Raw genomic sequence first — 25,786 nt, forward strand, 5'->3', positions numbered from 1 at the left:
AAATAATGAGATTCTGTTATCTGACATACGTGCAGTAAGAATATTTCAACTTCATGTACAATCAGATCTGCTTGTCAATATTCTCATCATTTTGCTAATGAGGCTTTTAAATGTCATTGACTGAAAATACAGATTAAAACCTCTTCCTTTCCCTTCTTTTTACCGTCATTCGATCTCTTTACCCCCACCCTGCCCCTTCTGCCCCTTCTCTTTTTTTTTTTTTTTTTTTTTTTTGTCTTTCCTTCTCTTGTCTGCTGTCAGGAAAATCTGCCTTTGAAGGGACAATTCTGTACAGAGTGGCACCGGCAAAGATTGACAGCTACAGACGTTATAACAGTGAGTGTGTTTCAAAATCATCCAGCAATAGCTTCGGTCCTCTGAACTTGTTTGATTTATCTACACTTGTAAATTGTGCCACTGCTACCCACTTATGGCTACTCTCCGTGCATATATCTGTCTGTAAGCTGAAGTCAGTTTGCTGCTGATGAACTGCCCAGCCTTAATGCAATGAGAATGCACCTGTTCCCCCTGTGCATGTGTGTGCTCCGTGTCCATACAGTGTACGTGCATAAGCCCATCATAAATTGTGAATTGCATTGGATGTTTTGATCTCAGCTATGGATTGAATCTAAGACTATTTAGTCCCATCATTTTTGCCCCCTGAAATGAGAAGACTGTTAATAATCACCGCTAATCTTTGAATCAAAAGTCCATCTGCTCTAAAAGTAAAGTTCCTATTGTGATTGTTGAACTCATAAAGTATGCTTTGCTTTTCTTAAAATATATTTTGGGTTTTGGTTTGTTTGAAGTTTTCCTTTTTGGTGATTTTTAAAATTTTTACTTTACTGCATGCTCTTCATTTGGCATTCTGTCTTTGACAGTTATTACTCACAGCATTCTGGCTGATACATTTTTTCTGCCAAGGAGAGTAAAAGATATATAGCTATTTTCGTTTCATGTTCAGGTTTTTGGCCTCTGCTTTTTAAAAGAAGGCCACATCCTGCTTTTCGTGTTCTTTTACTGCCCTGGTAATACAGAAAAAGAGAGAATGGTTGCATCAGATGCAAGACTGAGGAAACAAGGAAGACAGAAATCTGTCCTTCCACCTGTTTCCTCATGGAGAAATCTAGCTAAAAGATTCATATTTGGTGTGAGTAAGTGCAAAGTGTTCAGTTCTGTCTTCCGGTGAACAGGATGTTGTCCTAGCTTTGGCATCTGCTTTTGCCCCAGAGAGCTTTCTCTTGAGAGGATCCATGCTGTGCTACCCTTCTTCCTCCTTTATGGGTGGGAGTGTTTGGCCTTCTACCTCTGAGGACATCTGTCCTGCATGTTGACAGCAAAGGATTAAGTAGTTGAAGTGGCATTGTTCTGTTCTGATATTTGTTCTTACACTTTTTTTTTTTCTTAACAAATCTGATCCTTTTTTGAACAAAAATCTTTGTGAATGTGTGCAGCTCTGAGTATTTCCTCATGGAAAATTATCTTCCTGTCTACCAGAATTCATTTTGCAGCTCTTTGCAAGCTCCAGCCAAGCCCTTGCTCTTGCTGAAGCTGACTATGTGACTAGTGGTCTTCAAATTTTTGTGCTGCTTCTCACGTTATATCTCCATGACCGCTTATCAATCACTCAAATTTCATGCTTCTTTCACGGTTCTTAGACCATCATGTCCTCTAATCCACCATCTGATGAGCATAATAAGGATTTATGAAGTTAATTTCCAGTATGCTTGACTTTGGACTTTAAGATGAAGCTTCAAATCAGATGCAAGGTCTGCCATTGGAGCCTTTAATTTCACAATCTTACTGGTCGTGCTGCCCTAACATTACCTTTAAAAGTTTTACAATAGCCTGCTCTCCATGCCCAGCCTGTTTTTCATTAAGGGCCAAATGATCCTTCCCATCTTCTCAAGTCATCTAAAGTAAGCATAACTGAAGCCAGGAAGAATTCAGTCGCCTTTCCAGTTGTGCTAGAGCTCTGCATTTAGTTCTTCTTAATCACACTGGCCCATGGTTGTGCCATATCACAGAAAATAAATTGCATCAAACTGATTTCAGAGGACAGGTTTGGATGGATGTCTAGAGGAAAGCTTGATAACCAGCTGCAAGAAAACAGCTTAACCCACAGTAGATTGTCTCTCATTGCTTTGGGCAAACACCCATCTAAACTTTGTTTTTTAAAGCTGATAAAGGGTATCTATTTATACTACCTGGAGCTGGTTTACCTGGAGGTTTGATTCTACCTTCCTTGCGATTTGGTTGAGACTTGCATGTTTTTTCATGCTGCAGAGGTTACTTTATCCACAAAGCTACATCTCAGAAGGCCAGATATCCAGCTACACTTGGATGGCCTATTTGTTGCTTTTTGGATAGGAAATGGGACTGAGGAATGGCTAATACACAAAATCAGGGAAGTCTTAAAACGAGGCTTTGCACTGTTGTTGCTATCAGAGATTCTCTTACCTAAACTAACGCACAAAAAGGAGGGTCTCTTAGTCTCCCTGCTCCATCTCTTTACAGCTCACTTCCTGCAAACTTACTCATCATGCTCTTCCTGAACAAGCTGACTGATGGTACAGCCAGCTCCTTCCATTTCACATCTCCTCTATGGCCCATATTTTTAGGCAAATATCCATGAGCTTATGTCTCCAGTGAAAACCATTTGTAGATATTCCACAGAATTGTTTTCATTTGGGGATGTCTGGCTAAAACAACTCACAGCTGCTCTAATTTCAACTTGCTGATTTCTCCATAAATTAAGCTGGAGTCAATTAATAACTTTAGATTAGTTATGCCTAGGCAATGCTTGGATTCACCTGTATCACATTGCATGAAGTGTTGCTCAACTTTGTAATCAAGCTTAGAGCTTTTACTTCACAAACACATGCTCAGTGCTAAAAACTTTTATTTTGAAAGCCATTTTCCAACTGCTGTGTTTAAAAGAAATTTTCTTACTTAACCAAGGCCTGTAATAGCTGTTGAATCAGTTGCTGCTTCTAGAGATACCTTCCACTGAAATATGCAAGATTATCTCCTGCAGAAAAACCCAGCCTTGCCTTTATATGCTGACATGGCTTTCTTGGTCATGAGGTATGCCAGGCTCTGCTCAGCAGCAATTCCAGCTCCTTTGGCATTCTGCTCATCAACCTGCTGTCAGAAAATCTTTGCTACTGCACATGCTGGGTGAAGAGAGAACACACAGCAACAAAAAACTTGTCATTTTGTTGATCACAGTCCTCTTTTCTCTCATCCTGCAATTTTCTTGCACCTCCACGAGCAACGCTTCTTGGATTTCTACTTTTTTTATTTTTACTGATTTAGTTTCTCTTTCTTGCTTCGCTTTCTTTTTCTTCAAAGATGCAATAACTGAGGAACAGTGCAGATAAAATGCTTGATTTGACAAATATTTGCCTCTCTTTCCTTATATGTGGATCCACAATGCTGTCAGTAATAGCTATTAGATATAATGGAAGAAGATCAGGATCGTTGAAACAGAAACATTCGTGAGTAACCTCAATTGTGTTTTGTGTTTTCTATTGCTCCATCACTTTTTTTTACCTTTTTTTTTTTATCTGTCTCTCTCCCCTTAATTCTTGAGGAATTATGGCTGGTCAGAATTCTGAGAAATCAACATGGCTGGTGTATTTATGATGTTGTAAACCCCATTTAGGGGTGTCAGAATATGAGCAAAGGTAAATGAGAAACCTGAATGTGGATTTTAACAGCTCTGAAGAGACGACAGTTACAACTTAGTATTTCACTCACCTTATTACAACTTGCTCGCAAAAAAGTGCTTGTATCAAATACACAGCTGCTACAGATGCTGCAATGAAAAATGACATCTGAGAAAGAAAAATTATAAAATTGGGGGAGGGATATTTTCATGATTAAATAAGCATCCTGTTTGCTGGAGAACAAATGTACTGATGACATGGGATTAGGGGCCTTGTGTGGAAAAATTATGTTGACTGGGGTGAAATGTTAAAAGCTTCTGTTGATTGGGATTCCCGCTACCAAGTGGTTTTCCATGAGTTTCACAAAAGACTGGTACTTGGTGACTGGCAGGTAAAGAGCCCTGTTGGCTGTGGCTTCTTACCTCTCCTTCCATGTGAAATAATGCGTGCCTGTACTTGCTGAGGGTGGTGAAGTCCCCAAATGAAGAGGACAATGGTTATCTACGGTTGTAGAGCTCCTGAACGAATGAATGATTGCTCTTACAGTACTTGGGGAAGTGGCTGGGAAGGTGGGGAAGCCAGCAAGTTCTGTATTGATGGCTCTGTGCTCGTGCTGCAGAAGATGCTTGTGCTGCATCACCCTCAATGCATGCTGCTTCGTGGGGCCAGGCACCGCTCCCTTCCCCTTGCATGACCACTTGTGCAAGCATAGGCATCTTGGGGCATTTCTTATGTGGCAAGAACTGTTATGCAAAGGAAAATGAACATGTTGAAAGCAAATGACAAAATGTTTAGCTGACACAGTTATATTTTTTCAAGGAATGACTGAGAATAACAAATAATTATTATTATTGAAATAGTCTGCCTCAGCAGACATGTATAATCACTGTACATGTATAATCACTGTTGGTAAAGAAGCATAAATTTGTGTTTTGAAAGCATGAATTTATTAATCTTTAAACTAAGAAGAATCAACATGTCTTTCTTCTACAGTAGTATTTAGAATCCAATTTCATTTTCTGGTTTTGAGTTTTTTATGACACTGGAATGTTGCTGGGGATGGCTTCAACAGCATGCAGGATTTTGACAGAAAGCAAGCTCAAGACTTGAGCTTATAGGATGTGGGCATTTGTTCTCTGTTCACCAGTATGAGAGGAAAAGGACAGTTCCTGTCTCATCTACTGCAATTACCATGTATAACTTCACCACCTTTGTCATTCAGATCAATTACCTGGGTGTTCCATGCTGTCATTCTCTGAATAGAAGGAAAGGACATATTTCCCCTTGCTTTCCTTCCCTTCCATAAAAGTAATAAGCTTCATTTACAAATTTCTTTGTTCTATTGAACACAGTTGACAGTGTTTCTCTCTGGCTGCTATACCAAATCAGGAGATCCTTTGCGTGGTCTCAGGGTGTGCCTCTGAACAGCTGACCTTTCCATTGCTTAACAGAGCTGAGAAGTGCTTAGAGGGCCAGGACACCACTGGCCTTTCCTGTGTCAGAGTGGTCCCTCTTTTGTCCAGGGCCATAAATTGTCAGCAGAGAGAACAATCCAGAAAAAAACCAAAAATTAAATTGCCAAATAATAGCTCAAAATAGAAAGCTCTGTAAACGTAGAATGTATTTCCTTTTCTCCCCTGCCATTTTAAGCTGTTTAGAAACAATTTGTTTCCTGCTTTGAATGAAGTTAATTTTACCACAGCTGTTTATTTTTGTTTTAACAGCTTTAGTTACACAGCCCTTTATCATCTTTCTGATTTAGAATCCTGGTTTGTTGCCAGCACAGCTCTGAGAGGCCGTTGCTGAATTAAGTCTGATGTTTTGGTCTCTTTTTAATCCCTGTTTGAGCTAATCTGTTTTGGTACATTTCAGAATGTTGCTCTCAAAAGACCTGTAACTGCTATAGCAGGAGTGTGGTGTGTTTGAAATGTCTCGGGGAAACAATCTCTCTTATGTACCCATAGAGGAAAAAATGTGTGAAGTGCGAAATTCCTCCAGACAGTGTTGAGAAGATTTAATCTTCATGAATACTAGATGAGCTTGCATTTGTAAGGAGCATGAATCAATAAAGAATCAAAACTCTGAGTGTTTTTAAAAAGCTGTAGACCCACATCTTTTTCCAGCCAAAAGCTGGGAACAGTTGGCCCCTGGGAATTTTAACTTCTTGCTGGTGATGGTGCCCTTGTTCACACTTGAAGGAACTTACTAGAAAAATGCAGCCAGTTTAGATTTGAGCTCTACTGTGTGCTGCTACAGGTGATTCAGCAACAATAAATCTAGGTAAAAGAATAGAGGTTTTGATTATAGAGCCAGAAATTTGAAGTGATGTTCCCAAAAGATTTGAAAAATATGTTTATTGAGAATTAAAAAAGGGAAATTAAAATTCTGAAAAACTGTCCTGCTATTAAGATGGATGTGATAGTAAACATGTTAGTGAGTGAGCACCTTATTGATGTTATGTTCTTAGCTTGTCAGCTCTCCAAATGCTAACAGAGAGCTGACAGATTCTAGGGAAGTTGCTGTTAAAAAAAAAAAAAAAAAGAAAAGTAGCAAAAAATTAGTGAGAGGCCTGACTACGGTAGCTTTTATCCTATACTGGTTTTATTTGAAGTACCTAATAGCTGGGCTTACAAGAAGAGCAAGATGTTCTCAGTGTTTCTGAGGACAGCAGTTTGCTGAGCTGCTGGCCTGACCCTTGTGCTCAAGCCCATCCCTGTGGTAGACCACAGCTGTTTCAGGCTGAGTGGGTGTGCTGGTCAGCAGAGAGGGGGACTGTGACCACTGCAATTCTCTCCAGTTTTTAATGTTCATTTAGCAGCCTGACCTCCCTGATAGCTGTACCTCTTCATGAAGAAAATTTCATACTTTAAACTCATAATCTAACAGTCTGTGTCACTCAAGTTCCTGCTTAGATCCCAGCTGTGTCCGTGGGCTACATTTATCTTTTGAAGAAACTATCCAGCCAACTGTGCTCTGCTACTAAGCTATTGCAGTAGTGGCAAAAAATTCCATGAAAAGCTAAACAAATAAAGCCCAACAAAACCAAAAAACCAACCAAACAAAAACAAAAGCCATGAAAAAAACATGTGACTGGAAGAGGAATATTTTTCTGGTTTTAAGAGGAAAGATCACCTGAGCCAGGTGGCAGCTGCATCAAGAGAATTGATAGATAATACTGGTATATACTGATATATACTGATATGTATACACACACACACATGTATGTATCACACATACACGTGAGTATATATATATATATATACATACATATGTATTTGTATCAGGGAACAACCCAATGAAAAAATAAATGAGGACAGAATCTATTAGGCAAGGGTAGGCACAGTGTTGCAAATCCTTGCTTTTGAGTTCTTTCTCTGTCCAAACCAGAAGAGTGTATATCATGTAGGACATGAAGGAAAGTAAGAGAGAATCTCCTTAGCATGTCTTTAATGGTAAGAGCATGTTAGACTGTTCTCTGCAGGACTGTTTTGTACTCAAGCAAGGCATTATTCTTTCTTAATGTTACTGCAGATCCTCACTTTATCTGATTTGTTCTACAGTTTCCACTGCATACAGTTCTTCTCTTCTGTCCCCTTTGTCTCTAGACCCCAGTCATGTTGTAATAAGAGCACAAGCAGGGCTTTTATTCTTACAGATTTATTTAGTTAAGTGCAGAGAGCTCCTCAGTTTGGGTCAGTCAAAAATAATTAAATTAGGTCATTTTCCCAGTTGATCTGGAAGAACTCTTTTTAACTTTGAAGGAGCTTTGTATCTGATCACTCAAATGTGATTTACTTTGGACAGACCACACTTCAGCCCATTCTGTCCTCATGTAAAAAAAAAAAAAGAAAAAGAAAAAGAAGCAATGCTGTTATTTCCTATGTTGCTTTCATTTTGAGGACTGTATACTAAGGCAGCTCTGTGGCAGTATAGAGAATAAACAAAGAATGAACAACTCTTGGATTATCATCGAGCACAGATGGGTGATGCTTGGGAAATCTGTTGTGAGGCTTCTGATACAAAGTGTGATGCCTCATCACAGAAGAATGGTCATAAAAGCTGAAAATGCCGTAATGAAAAACAAGTGATGACCCAGAAGGAAACAAAAGATTTATTCTTATTGGATCCCCTTGAGGTTTCTGATCTTTCTTTCATATAAACTTCAAAGATCTGAAGTCCATGTGAGACCTGTTGAGTAATTCTCACAATTACTTTCATATTTTAATTCCATCCACTGACCAAAGTTCAGATCTTCGTCCACAATTAGGAATGCAGAAAACCTATTTTTATTAACCTATTTTAAAGATAGCTTTTCTGTTCATTTCAGGGAGCGGCTAAGAGCAGTCATGGATTCTTATCAGTTACTTCTGGCAGGAGGTGTCTTCATTGCTTCTTCCCTCCATCACAAAATAGTTTGAGATTTTGGCAAGGATGACAGTAGAAACCTTTGCCAGAGGGTAATTTTCCATATCAAGATATTTTGTTCAGCTAAAAGATGATGATCACTACAATTTGTCTGAGTTTTTTGAGTTGTGGATGTTTTATGCTCAGTATAGTCAATGGCTGAACATTGTCTTTGCAGTTGGAGGTGGTAAATAAAGTTGGTTCTAGCTTCTATCTCAGCCAGGGCCCCAGTGACTGATAATTTGCAAAGCTGGAGAAGGTCCAGCTGGTGGAACTTGAGCTTCTTCAGCTACTGCCCAAGTCAGAGCAAGGGGAGGGAACAAGAAAGGAGCAATGACTTTGCCACACTGCCCAAGGAGATTTATACCTGTCTGGCTTAATTTACCCTCGCATCTCCGAGTGCCTCTGCTGGAAACACTGTGCAAAGGCTCTGCTATGGATAGCCACTCCTCTCCTGCCCACCAGAGCACCAAGCAGCATCACAGCAATGCTTAAATTCCATGGTTGCTGATTTCCTGAGGTCTGGAAGAGAAGTACTGAACAGGATTTACTTTACTGATGGTAGGCATGCTACCATTCTAACTACCATAATGAATATGATAATTAACCAGGTTTGAGGTGTTCTCACAGGCCCTTCTAAGAAAAATAAAACATAAAGAAATCAAGACTTTGGCATATTTAAGAAAATTATTGTAATATAATTATTTATTATTCATTTAAATTACAATCCTGCACTGCTTATGGAATAAATAACTTGTTCAATGTTATTTGAATTGAATTGAATAGCTGAAGAAATAGAAGTGTTGCTGATGTTCAACAACAGGTGTTGGAGCCATTCAGGAGGCAAGAGGGCCAAAGTATTTTGCTTAATCTGTAGTCTTTCTGTTTGTTTCTAATAGGGAACTTTCTCTAATTCTGCCTTTGTACTCCTTTTTTGTTAAAAATACAGAAAATCTCAGGGCAGCATATCATGGCTTTTCTGTTTTCGGCTAAAAGTCCTGATCTGACATGTAATTCCTGATTTCATTTCCTAGCAGCACCCTGGTGTTGAAACCCATTTAACATGCTCTGGATCATGAAGTTGTTCCTGGAGGCCCTAGGATGTGCCCTGGTTTCTGTGGTTCATCTGCACTGTCAGTCCTTTATGATGAAAATCTATTGCAATCACTTTGTTGAACTTGATTTAGAAGTAATTAAGAAGAAAAGCTTATTTGAAATTATTTTTTTTATGACTTGTAAGATCCAGTCTATGACATCATGACTGATTGTTAGGGAAATGTGAGGATTTGAGTTTCTTATTGTTAGGTACAGTTAATACTGTAGCAGCAGCAATTGCTGTGGTTTTCCTGGAAACAGCTAATTTTGGGAGTCAGATTTAAGTGGTCTAGGGAAGGAAACTGCAGTGGGTCACTTTTGCTGCCAGTGGTTATTTGACCTGATGCTGCACCCTTTTGTAATGTGGCTGAAACATCACCTTATTGCACTTGTGGCCTCTGCTAATCTGCTAAATGCAGATGAATTTTCCTATTCACTGAAAGAAGTAATGCAAATCAGAACATCAGTTTTGATTTGTTATATTCTTAGAGGAGAGTGTGCATGGGTGCTTTTCTTATGAGGCTGTCTATGCTGCAGAGAGGTTTAATTTTCAGCAGGGAACATATTATGCAGCTTATTTGATTGCAAATTTGTTTGAACAGCTTTCAGCTTTATATTTCCCAGTTAGGTAATGTAGCTTTAGATACTAATTGCATAATTGGCTTGAGTCACACAGATTTAAGGTACAGCGTGCCTGATCTGACTGCTTGTTAGCTTTACGTGGCTTTGTACAATAGGAGCCTTACAGCTGAATTTAACTCTTTCTTTTATTGGGGTCTTTTCCAAAGAGGTTTTGCCTGAGGAATAAGGAATTTCTTGGTACTCAAGGAATCACCATCCTCATTTGTGCAGTTTTGATGCTGGAGTATGCATGTTTTGTGGATTTGTGGATTGGTGTAATTTCTAATGAGTACACCAATCTGATGAAATAAAGTCATTTTTCAAAGTCAAAAATGAGTGCATGGCACAGAGAGCATCTTCTCTACCTATTTCTTGTGGTTTTGTTTTCCTCGAGAGGATGGTGGGAGGGACCATTTTCCAGTCACAATCTGATCTGAAAATAGTGAGCTTCACACCTTCTTTCATCCCTCCTTTTCACAGGCCTAAAAGATGCTACAGGCTCTGAGAGTGATGGTGGTGACTCTTGCAGTACAAAATCAGAAGGGGCCAATGGAGGCACAACAATCCAACCCAAAAAGGTCAAAGGTGTTGGCTTTGGAGATATCTTCAAAGACAAACCCATAAAGCTACGACCAAGGTCAATAGAAGTTGAAAATGACTTCCTCCCAGTAGATAAGGTATGTGTCATTCCTTAATTGTCTCTTGGTGTTGTTTTAAAGAAGTTTTCATCTTAAAGTTCTAAGTTCTGTCACTGGCTAAAATTTGAAGCTTTAAGTTCATTATTTCCTAATCTTTCTGTAGACCAGGTTCTGCTTTTTTTTATTTTTGCCTTAGACCAGAAAATGGATTCCAGTGATGTTAGCTGCATGCAAAAATTAAAAAAAAAAAAAATTAAAAAAAAAAAATTGCTCTCAAGTATTTTCTTTAGGGAAACAACAAAAAAGTGCATGGTTTCAAATGAAGTCACGACTAAAAACAAAAAAATCTGTGAAATCCTTCCTTTAAGTGTACAGTCAGATTTGCATATTGTTACTGATGTGCTGAGAAGTGTTAGGAGGCTTCCACAGCCTCAAGTTCTGCTATGGGCACAGTTACATGGTGCATTTTCTTTGCCCCCAGTGGTGATTTTAGGAAGCTCCTGGGCTCATGATACCTGGTGTGGCAACTTCTCAGCTTTTGATTCATGCTTGTCCACTTGTCTATAGGCACTACAGCAATTACCTTTTTTGGCCTGCAAGACTTTTTCTTCCAACCTAGATCAATGATCTGATTTATAGCATCACACCTACATCCACCGTGAGTTACAGGAGAAGAGGAGGACAGGAGGTCCTGCAGAGAGAGATGGAAACTTCTGAACTAAATTATACTGAGGGACATTTGGTTAATATTTTGCAGGTGACCATTTTTCATTTAGTATAAAGAGGGTAGGGAAGAGCTCGAATAACCTAAATAAAGGAAAAACCTAGGCTGTATTACAGCTTGACCATTGCTGACTTCTTCAAAGCCTGCATGGTGCCCTGCTTGCCTTCTGTTTCTAGGTGGACTTCCTAACTCACGTGTTGGGTTTTGCAGAAGCATTTCCTTTCATTTGAAGTCTTTGAAAAGTCCTTATGAAGTGGCCTTCATTCCTTGGAAGAAAATCTTACTCCACATTGTAGTAAAGTGAAGTCTTTGTTTTCCACAAACAACTGACAGGATTTTACCCAGCCAAAAACAGAATACACAATTTTCAGGAAACTTTTAACACAGACCTTCCTTCCTATGTCTTCAGGTTCTCCTAAAATTGACATGGTTAGTAAAAAATAATGGCTTGGTTTTGTAAACACAATCCATCATTTGTGTTTGAAATGTGTAAATAACTAAAGACAACACTTCTTTGCTGTTGATGCTTTTTTCCTGCCCAGGATTAGGTTAACTTTTGAGAGGTGCCATTCACAGGCTTCAGCACCAAGGTCTTTGCCTACTACCAGCACAAAAACATGAGTCAGTGATACGACCTCTGTTAGAACTGCAGACCATTAACCACCCTAAACACCCCAGCTGCAAGAAATTCCTCCCTTGTCATTGCCATGTTCTTTACCATTTAATGTTGAGTGTAAGAGAATCCTGCATTAAGTTGGCCATCCCAAGCAAGGTCCAATTTAGCCTGAAAGCTCTGCATACTGGTTTGAAGTGTAGCAATACATGAAGAGTTCCAAGTTGGTCCATATTTTTCTCCAACAATGTAGTTTTTAAAGTGATCTTTGCCCTGTTTTGTGTATTTCTCATCTACAAGTATAACTTTCACAACACTGAAGCCTCAGTTTTTCAATAACTGTTAAACTTTTGATGAAGGAGAAAAAAATGCTTTCCTGTATTCCCCTTTTTTTTTTTATGCTTTCTGAAGTTTGGAGACACTAAAACTCTTTCTGTTGCTTCTTTTTTATACAGTTACTGATGAAATATTACTGTAAGGATAATATGAATTTTTTTATTTAAAGTATTTTCTAACAACAGGTTTTTTTAAAAAGCATCAGTAAGATACTGTGAAGATTTTATAATGTGAGATTATTTATAACATGATAGTTCCTGTGTAAAATGTCAGTCCCATTTACAGAAGAATCAGCAGGGTCTTATTTTGTTGGTGTTATCAGTTTGTGTTCTAATATGTTTTCAATTTTATGAATCATAAGCTTAGATCATATTTCACAGAGAATTGCTGGAGTGTTAAAAAGGCTTTTACACAAATATTGGCAGGAACATGAAGGCAGAAAGGTTTGCTGCCAGCTGAGCAGAAGCAGATGCCATTAGACTCTCCTGTAAATCACCAGGCAGTTTAGTGTGCTTCAAGTGTTTGCTCAGTGGCAGCAATGGGGGACTATAATCACCCTTGTATTTTAAGGTGATCAATGAACTCTCAATAAAAGGCAAAACTGAGGAATTACGTGAAACTTCATTGGTTTTATTGGTGTGCAGAATTCATTGTTAGGTGTTATCTGTTCTAAAAATCACAGAGGCAGATTATCCTAGGGAAATTAATGATGCAGTTGTCGGAGCTTAGCTTGAGAAGCACTATCAGAGCTCTGCTCTCTTAGAAAAATAGAAGAATCAAGCATTTATGCTTTGTTGTCCATTTCATTGCCTGTTGGTGCTGACGAGTCAACCGCTGGCCATGTATAGGCAGAATCAGATTTCTGAGGCTTGGCTCTGACAAATTTCCATTACTGATAAATGTAAGTGAGCTGTTTTACAGTGCTACACATGACTGAAGTCATAGTCACGTGCAGCCACAGTCAAGATAGACAAGTTGTGTCTCCTGAGAAAATTCAGGGAAACACACTTGAGGCAGCACAATGTTTATGGTCAAATAGAAATGCCTGTCTTGCACGTCTCTCCTCTGCTCTGCAGCTTCAACACATTTAAACAGCTTATGCTTACTTCTTTTTTTCCTTTTTCATTTTGTAGTAGCTTATCTAGAGCTTCTGTGTCTAGGCTGGACTTCCTTCCAATATGATCTGTATGTGCTTCCATTGTTCTAACAAGCTATCATTTTTTCCTCTCCTGTATCTAAGAATAAACCTCTACAAGTACAGGAAAATTAATTCAACCAATACATTCCTTAGTCAGAGTTAACTGTATTGGGTTGATTTGTGAGTTGAGGCTTCAGCTGGGAAATGCTAAAGACCATGGTAGGTGAATATAAAATAAAAGGTCTTAAATAAATATTTTTATCTTTCTGAAAACTGTCCTTACTTCAGAAGAGACTATTGAGTGTATATTGTACATTTTCCCCTTGAGATGTATTTATAATTTTCTTAAGGCAAAACTTTCATAGTTGGCTACCAGTGGTGGATTTGAGCAGAGCTAGGTTTCATGAACATCCTTTGATGAGATCACAGTACTGTTTGCCTAAACTTCGTGTAAATTATATACTCAGCCAATCAACCCAGGGAGTATTACAGACACTGTAATGATTTAATATAAAGAGGGAGGCTGTCATGGCTCTAGAGGCAGCAACTTGTAAGATCTAGTTAACTCATGTTTAGGGATCCTTACTGCAAAGCACTGAATTCATACAGAAATTTTTATTTTTTTGTAGAGAGTTTGGATATGTTTTAGATAGGAGAAATAGAGAACTAATGGAAGTAGACACAAGGGCTAGAAGCTCTTTTCAATTATTAAGTCTACCTGTCTTTAGTAATAAGATAAAAATTTGTAAACCCTGAGACTGAATGCCTGCAAGGTCTGAGTTTCTATCTCTAGCCGGCAAGCTGGGAACCCAGAAACTGTGGTGAGGATCTATCTTTGCACACCTGTTCTGTCAGTTCCTGCCTGCTTGCTTGCAGAAAACATTTTTACCCCGTAATTTCCAATTGTCATTTAAAAGGGAATCTTTGAGAGACACAAGTTGGAGGCTCCTCTTGGTGTTTCTAAGCCAGCTGACGATGTGCCTGAGCTCTGTCAGCCCTGCCTGTGCACCCCTGGTGCGTGGCCAGGCCTGGCTGGGTCTGCCACGTGTGCCTGCATTTCGTGGCTCTCTGCCTCTTGCTCTGCCTCTCGCACACCTTTGGAAGTGCTCGCTCCCCTAATAGAAGTGTTGGAGTCAGCGTTCAAAATCCTGAGATTAAAAGTGGATGCAAGTAAAACCACCTGGTACTGACTAGAAACACTCCTAAAAACACCTGCTGAGGCAGAGAGCACACAGTGGGAGCACCAAGCACTTTGCACTTGAAAGCACAGGTTTCTGGCATTCCTTTCTTCATAGACAGCCATCGGCGGTGGCAGCAGCAGACGTGGCAAACATCAGCAGTTTGTCAAATTCTGTGTAGGAACAGAGGATGCACTCATCTGTTCAAGCTACATTCATGTTCTGCTTTGAAGTTCCTGTCTGCTACAGTCTGACATCCCTGTCCTATCCATTTATTCTAGTGCCATCTTGTGAGGAAAGCTGCAGGGGAAGAAGGACCCTGACCCCTTCTGCAGCTGTCTTGAGAGCAGGGCTGCCTGCAGCAGGGTCTCGCTCCTGTGCTGGTGTAACTTCCCAGTCCTTGAGTTCACTGTGGAAACAGGATTTGTGTGTTTCTTTCATAATGTGAAAAAATAGTACAGGTTTGCAAATGGTGTCTGATGTTCATGAGGCAGTGTGGACATTATTAATAAATACTTTTGAAGATTTACTACCCCATTCTGGAGGAATAAAAAGGAGGGGTAGGGGAATTAAGATTGACAGGGGAGAGTTGAAAAGCAGCTTCCCCCATTTTGGGGAGGCAGACTCAAAACAGGACCTAACACTATGGGGGTAGAATGGGAAATGCAAAATTAAGTTTAAAGAGAGGTATAAATTTGATAACTTCAGCTGGCAGTGACTCTCTGCTGAGTCACTGAACTGTGCAATGTGAGTGAAGAGTGACTCCTCATCTCCTGTATGCTTCCTTCCCTTCTGTGCTATCCCATCTGTGCTTTCATGTTCTGTCAGTTTGGTTTCTAAAATGTTCAAGCTGTCTGAACAGAGTTGTCCAGGTATTGATGACATGGTTCAGCTTATACATCAGCCTGCACAACTGGCTTTTGGCAGAGGATGTTACCCACACACTGGTTTGTGCTGCCTGCGATCCTTTATTAGGCTTTGGTTTTTTTTAATTAAAGCAGCTATTTGACTCTAAGTAATTGCAAGTTAGTTGTCCATGCCAGAAGACTTTACATGTATACAGTTGGACTTTATTCATAAAAAATTTGTCAGTGTGAAAGAAACACACCAAACATATGCATGAAAGTATTTTCAACTTATGTTGCTGACTCGAGCTGCTTGAAGAACATCTTAAAATAGAAGCAGAGTAGTGTAAGAAATACTGATCATACTACAAGTTTTTCCTAAAAGCAGTGTGGAAGGTCTGATCTGCCCTCCTGGGGCTCAGCACTGGCCTTCTGCCAGACTGAGTTATCCTGGAGGAGTGCTCTGTGGGAAGGAAAACTCCTGTTATTTCAGTCATGGTTTTGATTAGGAAATCTTAGGATGCTCCAGTCAGAAAAACAGGATGTGTAGGTTTAAGCTAATGCAATTTTATTTCATAATAGGATGGCAATAAAAGTCTGTATGTTTTAAGTTGCTTTGGATCCAGCTGGTGATCATTAGCTTGCAAGTCACTGTAAATCTCTGAATTTCATTTGAGTCTGTACCATTACCAGGCCTTTTTCCCCAACAGGCATTCTAAATGTAGAATTGTTAAAAGCCCCAAAACACTTTGCTTACCTAGCTTAAAACAAAGCTGATTTCCTGAGTTCTAGAGACACTTGATGGAGACATAAACTGAATTTCTAGGAACATTTGTCTCATGTTTCAACTGTACAGAGAAAATGCTTCAGAAAGTAACAGTACTGACAATCAAGCTAGTTTAGTTACTCTCTGATGAGCTTTGAGAGGACTGGTTCCTGAATCAATATATGTTTATTAATAGCAATAAAATCTACCTATGCAAAATTAATTTATATACATTGATATGAAAAGGTTTAAATTAGTGTAATCAAGACTTTAGGGATAAACAGTTTTATAAACTGTCCTAGTGTTTCTCAGTAAGATGTATTTTTCTTTCTTGCTCCATTTGGATTTTGTTAGATAGTATAACTGATTTTTAATTACTACAGCTGAACTATTAAGTTCTATAACTTTGACAAGATTATAAATAAATTCTAATAAAATAATTTCTGGTATTCTTAGCACACATTAGCTTTGAAAATTGAAGAAATAGTTATGCAAAAAAAATTAACTGCCTTGAAATTTACTTACACCACTTTGAAAATTACTTAAATAAAAAGGCTGATGAATGTAAACCAAACCTTTAAAGTGAAATCTGTGCCCTCACCTTTTGTTGCCTATTTAGCTTTATTAGCTTGCGAAATTTTTCTGAAATGTTTTCATTCTTTATGTTTTTCCTAGTTGAGGATTATTTTTTAATAGTCAAATGGAAATGAGAGGGTATAGTATTTTCTGGCTTGCTTAAATGTAAATCTTTAATTTCTTCCAACTCATCTGTGTCTTTCTCTCCCCTGCCCTTATTCAGACATTTTAAAGTGGAATGTTTGTAGGGAGGCATTAAGAATTTATAAGGTTTTAATGGAACAGAGCATCATGTTAATGATATTTCAGTTTCTTGAACATTTTTCTTTAAAAACACAAGCCAAAACAAAGACATAAGTTACATAAAATTTCAACCTTTTTTTTCCTCCTGCCAGGAAGACCAATACATTCAGAATTTGTCATAAGCTCATTTTACAATAGAGTTATTTGCAAAATTTGCTGCCTTGGCTGTTCACAGAAGTTCTATAAATCGTCACATCCTTGCTTTTCTTAGCTGGTGGTCTCAAGAAAGCAGGGAAGTCTAAGCTGGAAAGGAGAGGAAACTTCTTGCTGTGAGTGAGCAGAGGTAGGAAAAGGTCCAGATTTCCTGTGAAATAAACAAGTGGAGCTTTTGTTTCCTGGGGATGGCCCGGCTGAGTCAGTGTCAGGGCTGGGCTCCTGCTCTCGCTGAGCTGAGCTCATGCAAGGAAGGGGCAGGACTCCAGGACTCTTCTTGGACAATTCAAGCTGCTGAAAGGCAGCTTGGCTTCACAATGGGAGAGGAGGTATTTCTTTTACAATTAGTTGGGGTTTTCTTTCTGTGGCTCTTAAAAACTGTATTGTAATATATACTCTGCATAGCACAGGTTTCAGTTGCAGGGTTCTCTGGCTCTTCTGCACACTTTAGAGATGCTGGGTAGGTAAAAAGAATAGAAGGAAAAAGAGTGCTGAGGTTCCTGAAGTCCATCCCTTCTATGGAGGTCCATATTAGAATAGGAGGTTACTTTTGTGTGAAAAACATTCTCTTCTGGCTCTATTTAGCTTGGGTTTTCTCCTTTCTGCTTATTTGGCCATTAAACTTGCACACATGTTTTCTGTTTCTATATGATGTGGTTTCAATTTTCTCACTCTAAAGAATAATGCAAGTTTAGAGTTAAGCAAGGCAAGTTTTAAAGTCTTTAGGATGTGTTGCTCTTTCAAATATTTGCTTAGTAAGTGAAAATTCACCATCCCCACCCCGTGTTTTTTCTGTCCTAAATACACTAACAAAAATGTACTTCTTTGCAGAAAAAAGAGGAAGAGCTTTACTAATTCCTCTTCTATGTGATGTGCCATTTGTCCAAGTGAGAAAAATTGATATGAATGTTTTAGAAAATTATATTGTGATAATAAAACCTACATGGAAATTATCTTTTTATTTACCCCCAAGAAATAAACAACTAGAATCAACTGTTGCTTGTAAAATTTTGTAGAAAGCTGAATGGAGAGATACCAAGTAAACTGTTTAATTATTTGCAGATACTTTGAGAGCTCTTAGTACAATTTCCCTCAACTTTGGCTTTTCACAGCTAAAGTGAGTAAACTGTGTGCAGAAATGAAGCAATAAGTTTTTTGAGTTGCTCTTTCTCCTAAACTGTGCCATGTGTCTTTCTTGTTTTCTGCCTTGAATAAAGAAAAGAGGAAGGAGGAAAGGAGGAGTGTGAAAGGATCATAGATCAGCCAGGCACTTGGTAAGGTAAAAAATATGTAGGACAGTTTCTAAGAAGCCTTTTTAATGCTTTGTGTGTGTTTCTATAGCAGGTTCTTAGCATTCTGTGTTTCTAAAATAGTATTTAAATACTAGAGATGTGAGTTTATATTATTACAGTCAGTTGACTGAGTGCTTTATAAAAGCTTCCCCATAAAAGCCAAGGGGAGAGGAGAGAGGGCAGCTCCTGGGGAGGAGGTCCTGATGCTGCAGTGATGAGTAGCCAAGCAGGGGCTGCTGGTGGCTGCTTTCTGCTGGGTGCTGGGCTCTGTGCCATGCAGTGGCCACACAAAGAGCAGAGTCCTCCACCTGGACAGCTGATGCTTCCTACTCCAGAAGCCTTGGTACCTAAAGCACTTGCTGGAAAGAAAAGCTGAAATACATGGTAAAAGTCACTTTCCATCTGTGTTTTGAGTCACTCTTGCTCTGCAGTCTTCCCTGTGTTTAAAATAAAAATATCTCCCTGTTCTACCTCAGTAACTTCTGATTTCAGTGATGTAAGGTGAGGGGGAAAACCCCAAATCTAAAAAAATTAAAGTTAATCTGAGGAGAAAAGAAAAAGTATAAATCCAAAATGGAAGAAATATTTGTTTTCAGCACTAAATCTGGGATAATCTGCATGATAGTATGGGTTTTCACTTTTGTTTATAATAACTGAATTTGAAAAATATCATTGAACAGCCACTTGTCAGTTTGTTGACAAAATCCTAACTTTCACAAAAGAGCAAAGAAATAATGTTGCCACTTTAAAGAGGAAGATACTAAAGAGACATTCCCTGCTTACTGTTTTCATAGCTTTTTTTAATTCTATCTAGAGATGGAAATAGCTGCACTGCTTTCCTTACTGCTGCAAAAGGAAGTGGAGATTCATGTAGCAGTTGTAAGGTTAAATAATTGTTGTAAAAGAGGGAGGTTTTATAACCATGGTTTTAAGCTGGATGGTGCAATCTGGATCATGCAAGTTACCAGCTGCAATCTAGACAGGCATGGTTCTCCTGGGAGAGTAGGAAGGAATTTCATTCACTCAGTGCAGACTGACTAGAGTATTTTTCCTAGAAGAGATAGAAATTAATTGTGAATGTCAATCTGCAAATCATAAAATTCATGACATAAGAGAGCAAGGTGACGTGTTTCCTTTACATTTATGTGAGGGAAAGTAAAAAAGGAGCATGAAAAATAAAACAGGGAAGAAAGAAGACCTTCTGCTTAAAAAAATACTTTAGATACAAAAGCACCTTCTAGCATTACAAATCTGCAGCTTGAGGAAGAAAGAAAATGAGCTTGTTCATCATGCTCATTTTGATGTGCCCACTTCCAGAGCTTTGAGATCAGGCAGCTGGGAGCGTGATGTGTGGGTTTCATTCTGTGTTCGCCTTTTATTTCATTTACTTAAGTGTTTTTACTCATCAGTGGTTCTAATATGTCTTGCTCCATTTGTTTCAGCGGCATCTATCTAATCTAAACTCTATCCAGACTGTTCACTTTCTCACCACTAATCTTTTAGGCAGGCAGATTTTTAGTTCATTAATGGTTTGAAACTGACAGCCTGACAGCATCAAATGTCAGGATTCCAAATTTTACAGATACTGTAAAATACTGTAAAATACTATACATCTGTACTATACTGTAGAGATACTGTACAAATATTGAAGTTTTATTGCATGCAAATGAAGATATATAGGATTCTCTCCTGTCCAACACATCAAGCATGTTGGTAGGAAAAAGCCTCTCCAGTCTCCTGCCTGCCCATAATTTCAAATTTTAAGAACATGTCAGAATATGAAGTTACAACAGCTTTAGAGTCTGAACTTACCTGTTAGTAGATCAGTTTTAACTGTGGACAACACTGCAAAAAGGAAAATATGCACTTTTCTGCTCTCCAAGCTACCCAGAGTTTTTATGGGAATGATGTTTCCCTGCTCATGGTTTTGTTTCTACCCCCTTTTCCATCCAAGAGGTTTAACCAAAAATTTTGTATTGCATGGTTTACCTACTTATTTCTTTGAATGTTATTTCAGATAGCACAGATTTCTCTGGTGAGTTGCTTGATGCTGATGAAGATATTCTTCATCTGTGGTTTGAAGACTGATGGTGGTAGTTTAATACCTGGTAGTTTTAGTGCTTGGGTAGCTGGATGAGACATTTGGTGCTGGCTCAGGTCATTTCTAAATGGAGCTCAACAGCTGGAAACAGGAACAGAAGTAATTTTCCATTTAAGCAGTTCTGAAATTGCTGAAGACATGTTTTGTCATTGCAAATGGGAAGTTAGGAGTCTGTGAGCAGAAGTCTTCCCCACTATGAAGGTTTGAGACTCCCTTAAATGCAGAAATATAAATTACACAAATGTGGACGATACAAACAGTTCAGCATAAACATCAATTTCATCACTGAGAGAACAGTTTATATTCATACTCTGAAATATTGTGCATCTCAAGATGTCTTAAAATCTCTAGCAGTTTCTCAGCAAAAGCTGGTAACATTCAAAGCCCTTCCAGACAGCTTGACTGGAAATAAATCAGAGTTTATTCAGGGGGTTGGTAAGTTGTACAAGGTTTCACTTTGTAGTGTTGTGGACATAATCCACCTTACAGGTCATAATATGTTTGAGGTGGCTAAACAGGAAATATAAATATACATTTCTGTACTGTGGATTTGTCTTTTTCATTTTAATAGCTGACTGTCAATTCAGTATTCAATTTTTTTAATCTTTTAGATTCATAGTGGTTTTTTCACTTCTGCGGCAACTACAAAAGATGGCCCAGTAAAGTCGACTTATACACATACCATAAAACATTTCTTAGTTTTGAAATTTTTCCATTGAAAATTTCTGTAGTGTCCTATCAGAGGACTGTTTAATTTTGAAGGCTTTTCTAATTATTTTCTCCATATATCTTTGTTTTCTCTATGATTTTGCTTTCTTTTTAACTGAAGAACTTCATGTGTTTGATAGTATTTGGGGGGGAGATAGGAGTTGGAGTAATCCTTTGAAGTTTCCCTTGTTATCACTTCGGTTTTATATCACTTTGCTTTATTTATATTTACTTTATAAAGAGTCCTGTATTAAATATTCCATTTCCATATGTTAAAGAATAATATTTCTTGGAAATTGGAAGATCCTGGGAAATCTGTAGATTGGATCAAGACTGTGCCTGGGCTCACATTGGACCTCCATGAGAGGTCAGTGCTGGAAGCCTGGGGAAGATTCTTGAAACAGGTTGCACAAAGTAATTTCTGAGGGGTGTCTTAACAGCCTCCAATCATTTTGAAATTTGTATTAATAACCATAATGGAGTTTTGTTCCTTTGGAAATTAAGTAGTCACGTTTTCTTTGCATGTAACATTTTAGCACCTGTAGCTCCAGTGAAAGCATTCCAATCTGCTGCATCACACACTGTGGAAAGGAGTTACCTCCCTCTGTTTTGAATGTGGCACCTGCTAATTTCATCTGATAGCCCTTAATTTTTATTACTGGAAGAGATGAGTGAGTCCTTAATTTTAATTACTGGAAGAGTTACCAAGTGACTCCTCCCTATCTACCTTCTCTCCTAATTTTTATAACTTGTGTGTAAGTGATTTTTATCACCTTTGTGTATGTTTTTTTCCCAGAATGAGCACTCTGTTCCATGTTTGATCATTCTTGGTGACTTTCTGTCTTTTTCAGTCTCTTTAGGAACTCAGGTGGTTTGTGTGTGAGGGCAAAAGGAGGTGAGAACCACACACAATGGCCAAGGCGTTGGATGCACTTATGCAGCATTTTGATAGCACTTTCCATTGCTCTTTATTGCTTTCCAAAATATTAAGAAGTATGAGTTCCAAAGCCTGTCATTTCTGTCTTTTTTTAAGATAGCATTTTTCCTCCAAATGTGTGATTTTATTTCTACCTGAACTTAGTTTCTGTCTTTCCCCTTTGGTGGGTCATCTGTGAAGGTGTGGAAAACAAGAGCCTTGATCTAGACCCCTGAACAACTCCACTGATCCCCACAATGAAATCCTACTCTTTGTTTTCTATCTTTTAATAAGTTATTTATACAAGTTAATATATTTTTTTAAAAGATGAACAGTAAACTCTTCCTAATCTCAGTTTTAGTTTTCAGTGTGCAATGAGGTTATAATTTCAATCTTCTTCAGGAGCCAGAACGAGCAACTTTTTAAATTTGTGTATTTTAATGAAAATTGCTGTGAATTGGCTATGCAAAATATAACTTGTATAAGGACAACATTGCATACTGCATTATTTAGTTATTAGGTAGCTGGATTTATAGATTTATTGCTAAGCTGTGGATATATAGATCCAGATAGATAAGGACAGATCTTTAGATAGATTACCTGGCTGCTGTCCTGGCAGGTAACATGCGTGATGAATACACAACAATGATATTTAAAAATACCAACTATCATGGGATTCTGGTGACTGAATTTAGGTGTCTATGAGGTTGCTTGTAGACAGCAAGCAGTCTTCACAGTCTGTAGACTAAAAAGCATTATTAGGACAGGAGCTTTCTTTATCCCAAAGATGAATTACATGCTAAAAGGACTGTTTTACCTCCAGTGACAAAAGGTAAGCCTGCAGTGACTGGCATCTGGCTCACAGTTGATATTTGAATGACATTAACTCCATCTTGAATAACTACATCAGAACGCTAAATCTGGTTGTTTTACATCTCAGTGACAAAAGCAGCTGAAAGTCATTGTACTAAGAAGTATAAGCAGATTACATGTAAACTGTGAGGCTCATGTAGTCACAACATAGCAAGGGGCAGTATGAAACCCTAAATTTTAAGATTTCTTAGCTTTTCAGTGGTTAAAGTGAGAAATCATGCTAAGTAATCACTAAAATAATGAACAATTGTTAATAATATATTACTAGATAAAATTTGATTCATACAAGATAAAAGCAATAAAGTAAGTTTAATTGCAGGGCCTAGTGCCTTCTCTTAAAGAAAATACACACCTGTAAAATCTACCAAAGAACTTTGTCTCATCTTTAGTTTTGGAGTAGCAGACTCTGAGCCAATAGGGAGTGTCAACACACACTGATTAAATCATCCTGGCCTTCCTTTCTCCCTCCCTTTTCTTCTGTATGCAGTACTTCACAGTGGTATGCCAAAGGTAGTACAAGCTTGTCATTTTGTCTTTATTTTGCCACAGACGTTGAGAATCACATAAATAATTCCTTGTCTGTCCAGCAAGTGATTTTCAAGGACTTCCCTTTACATGGTTTTCAAATATTTTGTGATGTAAGTAAAACACCAGTAACTTCTTTTATTAAATATTTCAGAAGTTACGGTTATTTTGAAAAATTAAATAGTTTTTAATTTAAAAAAAAGTGATTATTCCTTTAGCATTCAAAGAATTTATTCTTAGACTTCAAGTAGTTTAAGCATTTTAACCAATGGGTAGATGTTGTTTTGCTTCTTATCAACTGTAAGAAAGAATTATATCAGAAGAATAAACATTAATTAATCAGAAAAAAACCCCAGAAAAATCATGTTTTGTTCTAAAATTTCCCGTGTCTGGGGACCTCAGTTCTGTTTCCTTTGCTTTGTTTACTTGCTTGCTTGCCTGTCTGCTTGGAATCCAGGGCCATGACAGTGGATGACAGACACAGTAACTGTAAGATGCTCTGACAATCAGTGCTCCATTTCTAGGGCACCAAGTGATCCAAGGGTGCTGTAATCACAACCTGTTTACCAATCTCTGCAATGGGCATTGTAGTAGGATTTAGACTGACTTGTTATTTTTATACACACCTTGTCTTTGCTTTCTTTTTCTTCCTTTGTATTCAAGAAGTAACACCTGAATTGAACACTAGAAAGCATTTTCCCCAAGATACCTTAAGTTTTTCTGCATATGCATGCAAATTCCAAAAGCCTTCAACATTCAAGCAGCATATTCTTGTTGTCTACTTGAATATTGCTTTCCTCTAAAACACTGGTGGTGTAGTGAGTTCCTGGTGGACTGATGTACATGAGCATTTTTAGAGCCTCCACTTCTTCACTCTTGACTTGTCTGCTTTGTCCAAACCTGTTAATTGTGGTAAGAGTGATGCTGAAGGCTGAAATTCTGTTCATTTCCAAGGAGCTCCAGTGGGATGAAGGCTCTTGCTTTATAAGAACAGGATGTTTATTTGGAGGATCATCTTTTATTTAGAGACTGTTGATTTTGTCTAGACAGAGAGAATTAAGATGCCAGCAGTTCATATGCCTTTCACAGCATCTAAATACAGAGGTTTGCAATCTTGCTGCAGAAGGGTAAAGCCTTTCACAGGTAAAATATTTTTCAAAATTAAAAAAAGGACTTATTTCTTTACAAAGATATGGCATAAATCAGAAGGCCTATGTTCATTCAAGTCCAAGAGTCATCTGATAGAGGCATCAGTTGGAAAAAACTGCACTTTAATTTAGCTGGAATATGAACAAAGTGTGAAAATGTGCCTTTTTCAGGTTGTCAGATAGAAGAAAATATAGTTTAACTGTGTGAAAAGAAACTGTAATATGAAGTTCAAAATATTTTAATTGCTTTGTTGTCTGCATTCTGTGGAACATTTACCAACATTCCACTAAAAAGCTCTCTGAGTGTATGCTGTGGTTAGGAGAACCATTCTTTAGGGAAGCATCATCTGGTATTTAGAGCTGAGTGAAGGTCATGTTTCAACTTTTGAATGATGTAAAGGCAAGAACTACTAAAGAAGAGTTTGGACCCTGGGTTTGAGGTGGAGTTGGTTGATTTTTAAGCTCACGTTGGGTGCCTCAGGAGAGGGACCCTGTACAAAGTCCCTGGGCCTTTACACCCTCGCAATCTTTGCACAGGATGTTCATGTGCCCCGCGTGCACCTCTTGAATTATCATCTGGGGTCTTCCAATAACTCATTGGATTCTTTCTCCATGTTTATGTGGGCAGGCCATTAACTGCTCTTATCTTCCAGCTTGAGCCCTCCAGGGGCTCCAGGGTGTCAGCCCTTACCTGAAGGTGTCCAGTCTTTGTTTCCTCCCCTGCTGAGCCAAGGGAAGTTCACCTGCACCAGGCTTTGAGCAGGGCTCACTCCTGCTAAGCTCTCTGTAGAAGATTGTGCAGTTTTGGCAAGTGAGTCTCTCTGTATTAGCTGGGAGTGCATTGGGCAGGTGTAGCTAACTGGTTGGTGTTCAAAAACACAAATAATTGTACATGCACGTGGATAGTCTTTCTAGCAAAGCAAAGCTGTGAAGAAAGTAGTTACAGAGGAAAAAGCTACTGAAGATGACTGAGGCAACCAAATGTGTAGACAGGTGCTTAGTTCACTTTTCTTCAAGAATTTTTGTTTTCTCTATAAATGTTTCTTAAAATTCCCATTACCCTCTTTGAAGTCCCATGTGGTGACCCTTCAGGAAAGTGTTAGCTCTGTCCTTTTGGGAAACCTCAGGATAGCAATACTTGGTCATGCTGTCACAGAAAGGG

The 25,786-nt window shown here is 38.4% G+C and overlaps 1 protein-coding gene across 6 annotated transcripts in view; it reads left to right on the top strand.

The window, feature by feature from the left end:
• SH3KBP1 (SH3 domain containing kinase binding protein 1) overlaps positions 1 to 25,786 on the top strand; it is a 212,431-nt gene that overhangs the window by 119,745 nt on the left and 66,900 nt on the right. For 4 of the 6 annotated variants that reach the window (XM_088051918.1, XM_014253926.2, XM_088051917.1 and 1 more), the window contains 2 exons: positions 262 to 336; positions 10,272 to 10,468. In XM_088051918.1, the coding sequence (XP_087908044.1) occupies positions 262 to 336; positions 10,272 to 10,468 (272 nt within the window). The remainder of the gene's footprint in view (positions 1 to 261; positions 337 to 10,271; positions 10,469 to 25,786) is intronic. The other 2 variants (XM_014253812.2, XM_014253731.2) reach the window with 1 other exon arrangement.

Source organism: Pseudopodoces humilis, chromosome 2, assembly GCF_049639895.1.
Source record: "Pseudopodoces humilis isolate 2021_Gansu_Grassland_sample_001 chromosome 2, ASM4963989v1, whole genome shotgun sequence".
Lineage (NCBI taxonomy): Eukaryota > Metazoa > Chordata > Aves > Passeriformes > Paridae > Pseudopodoces > Pseudopodoces humilis.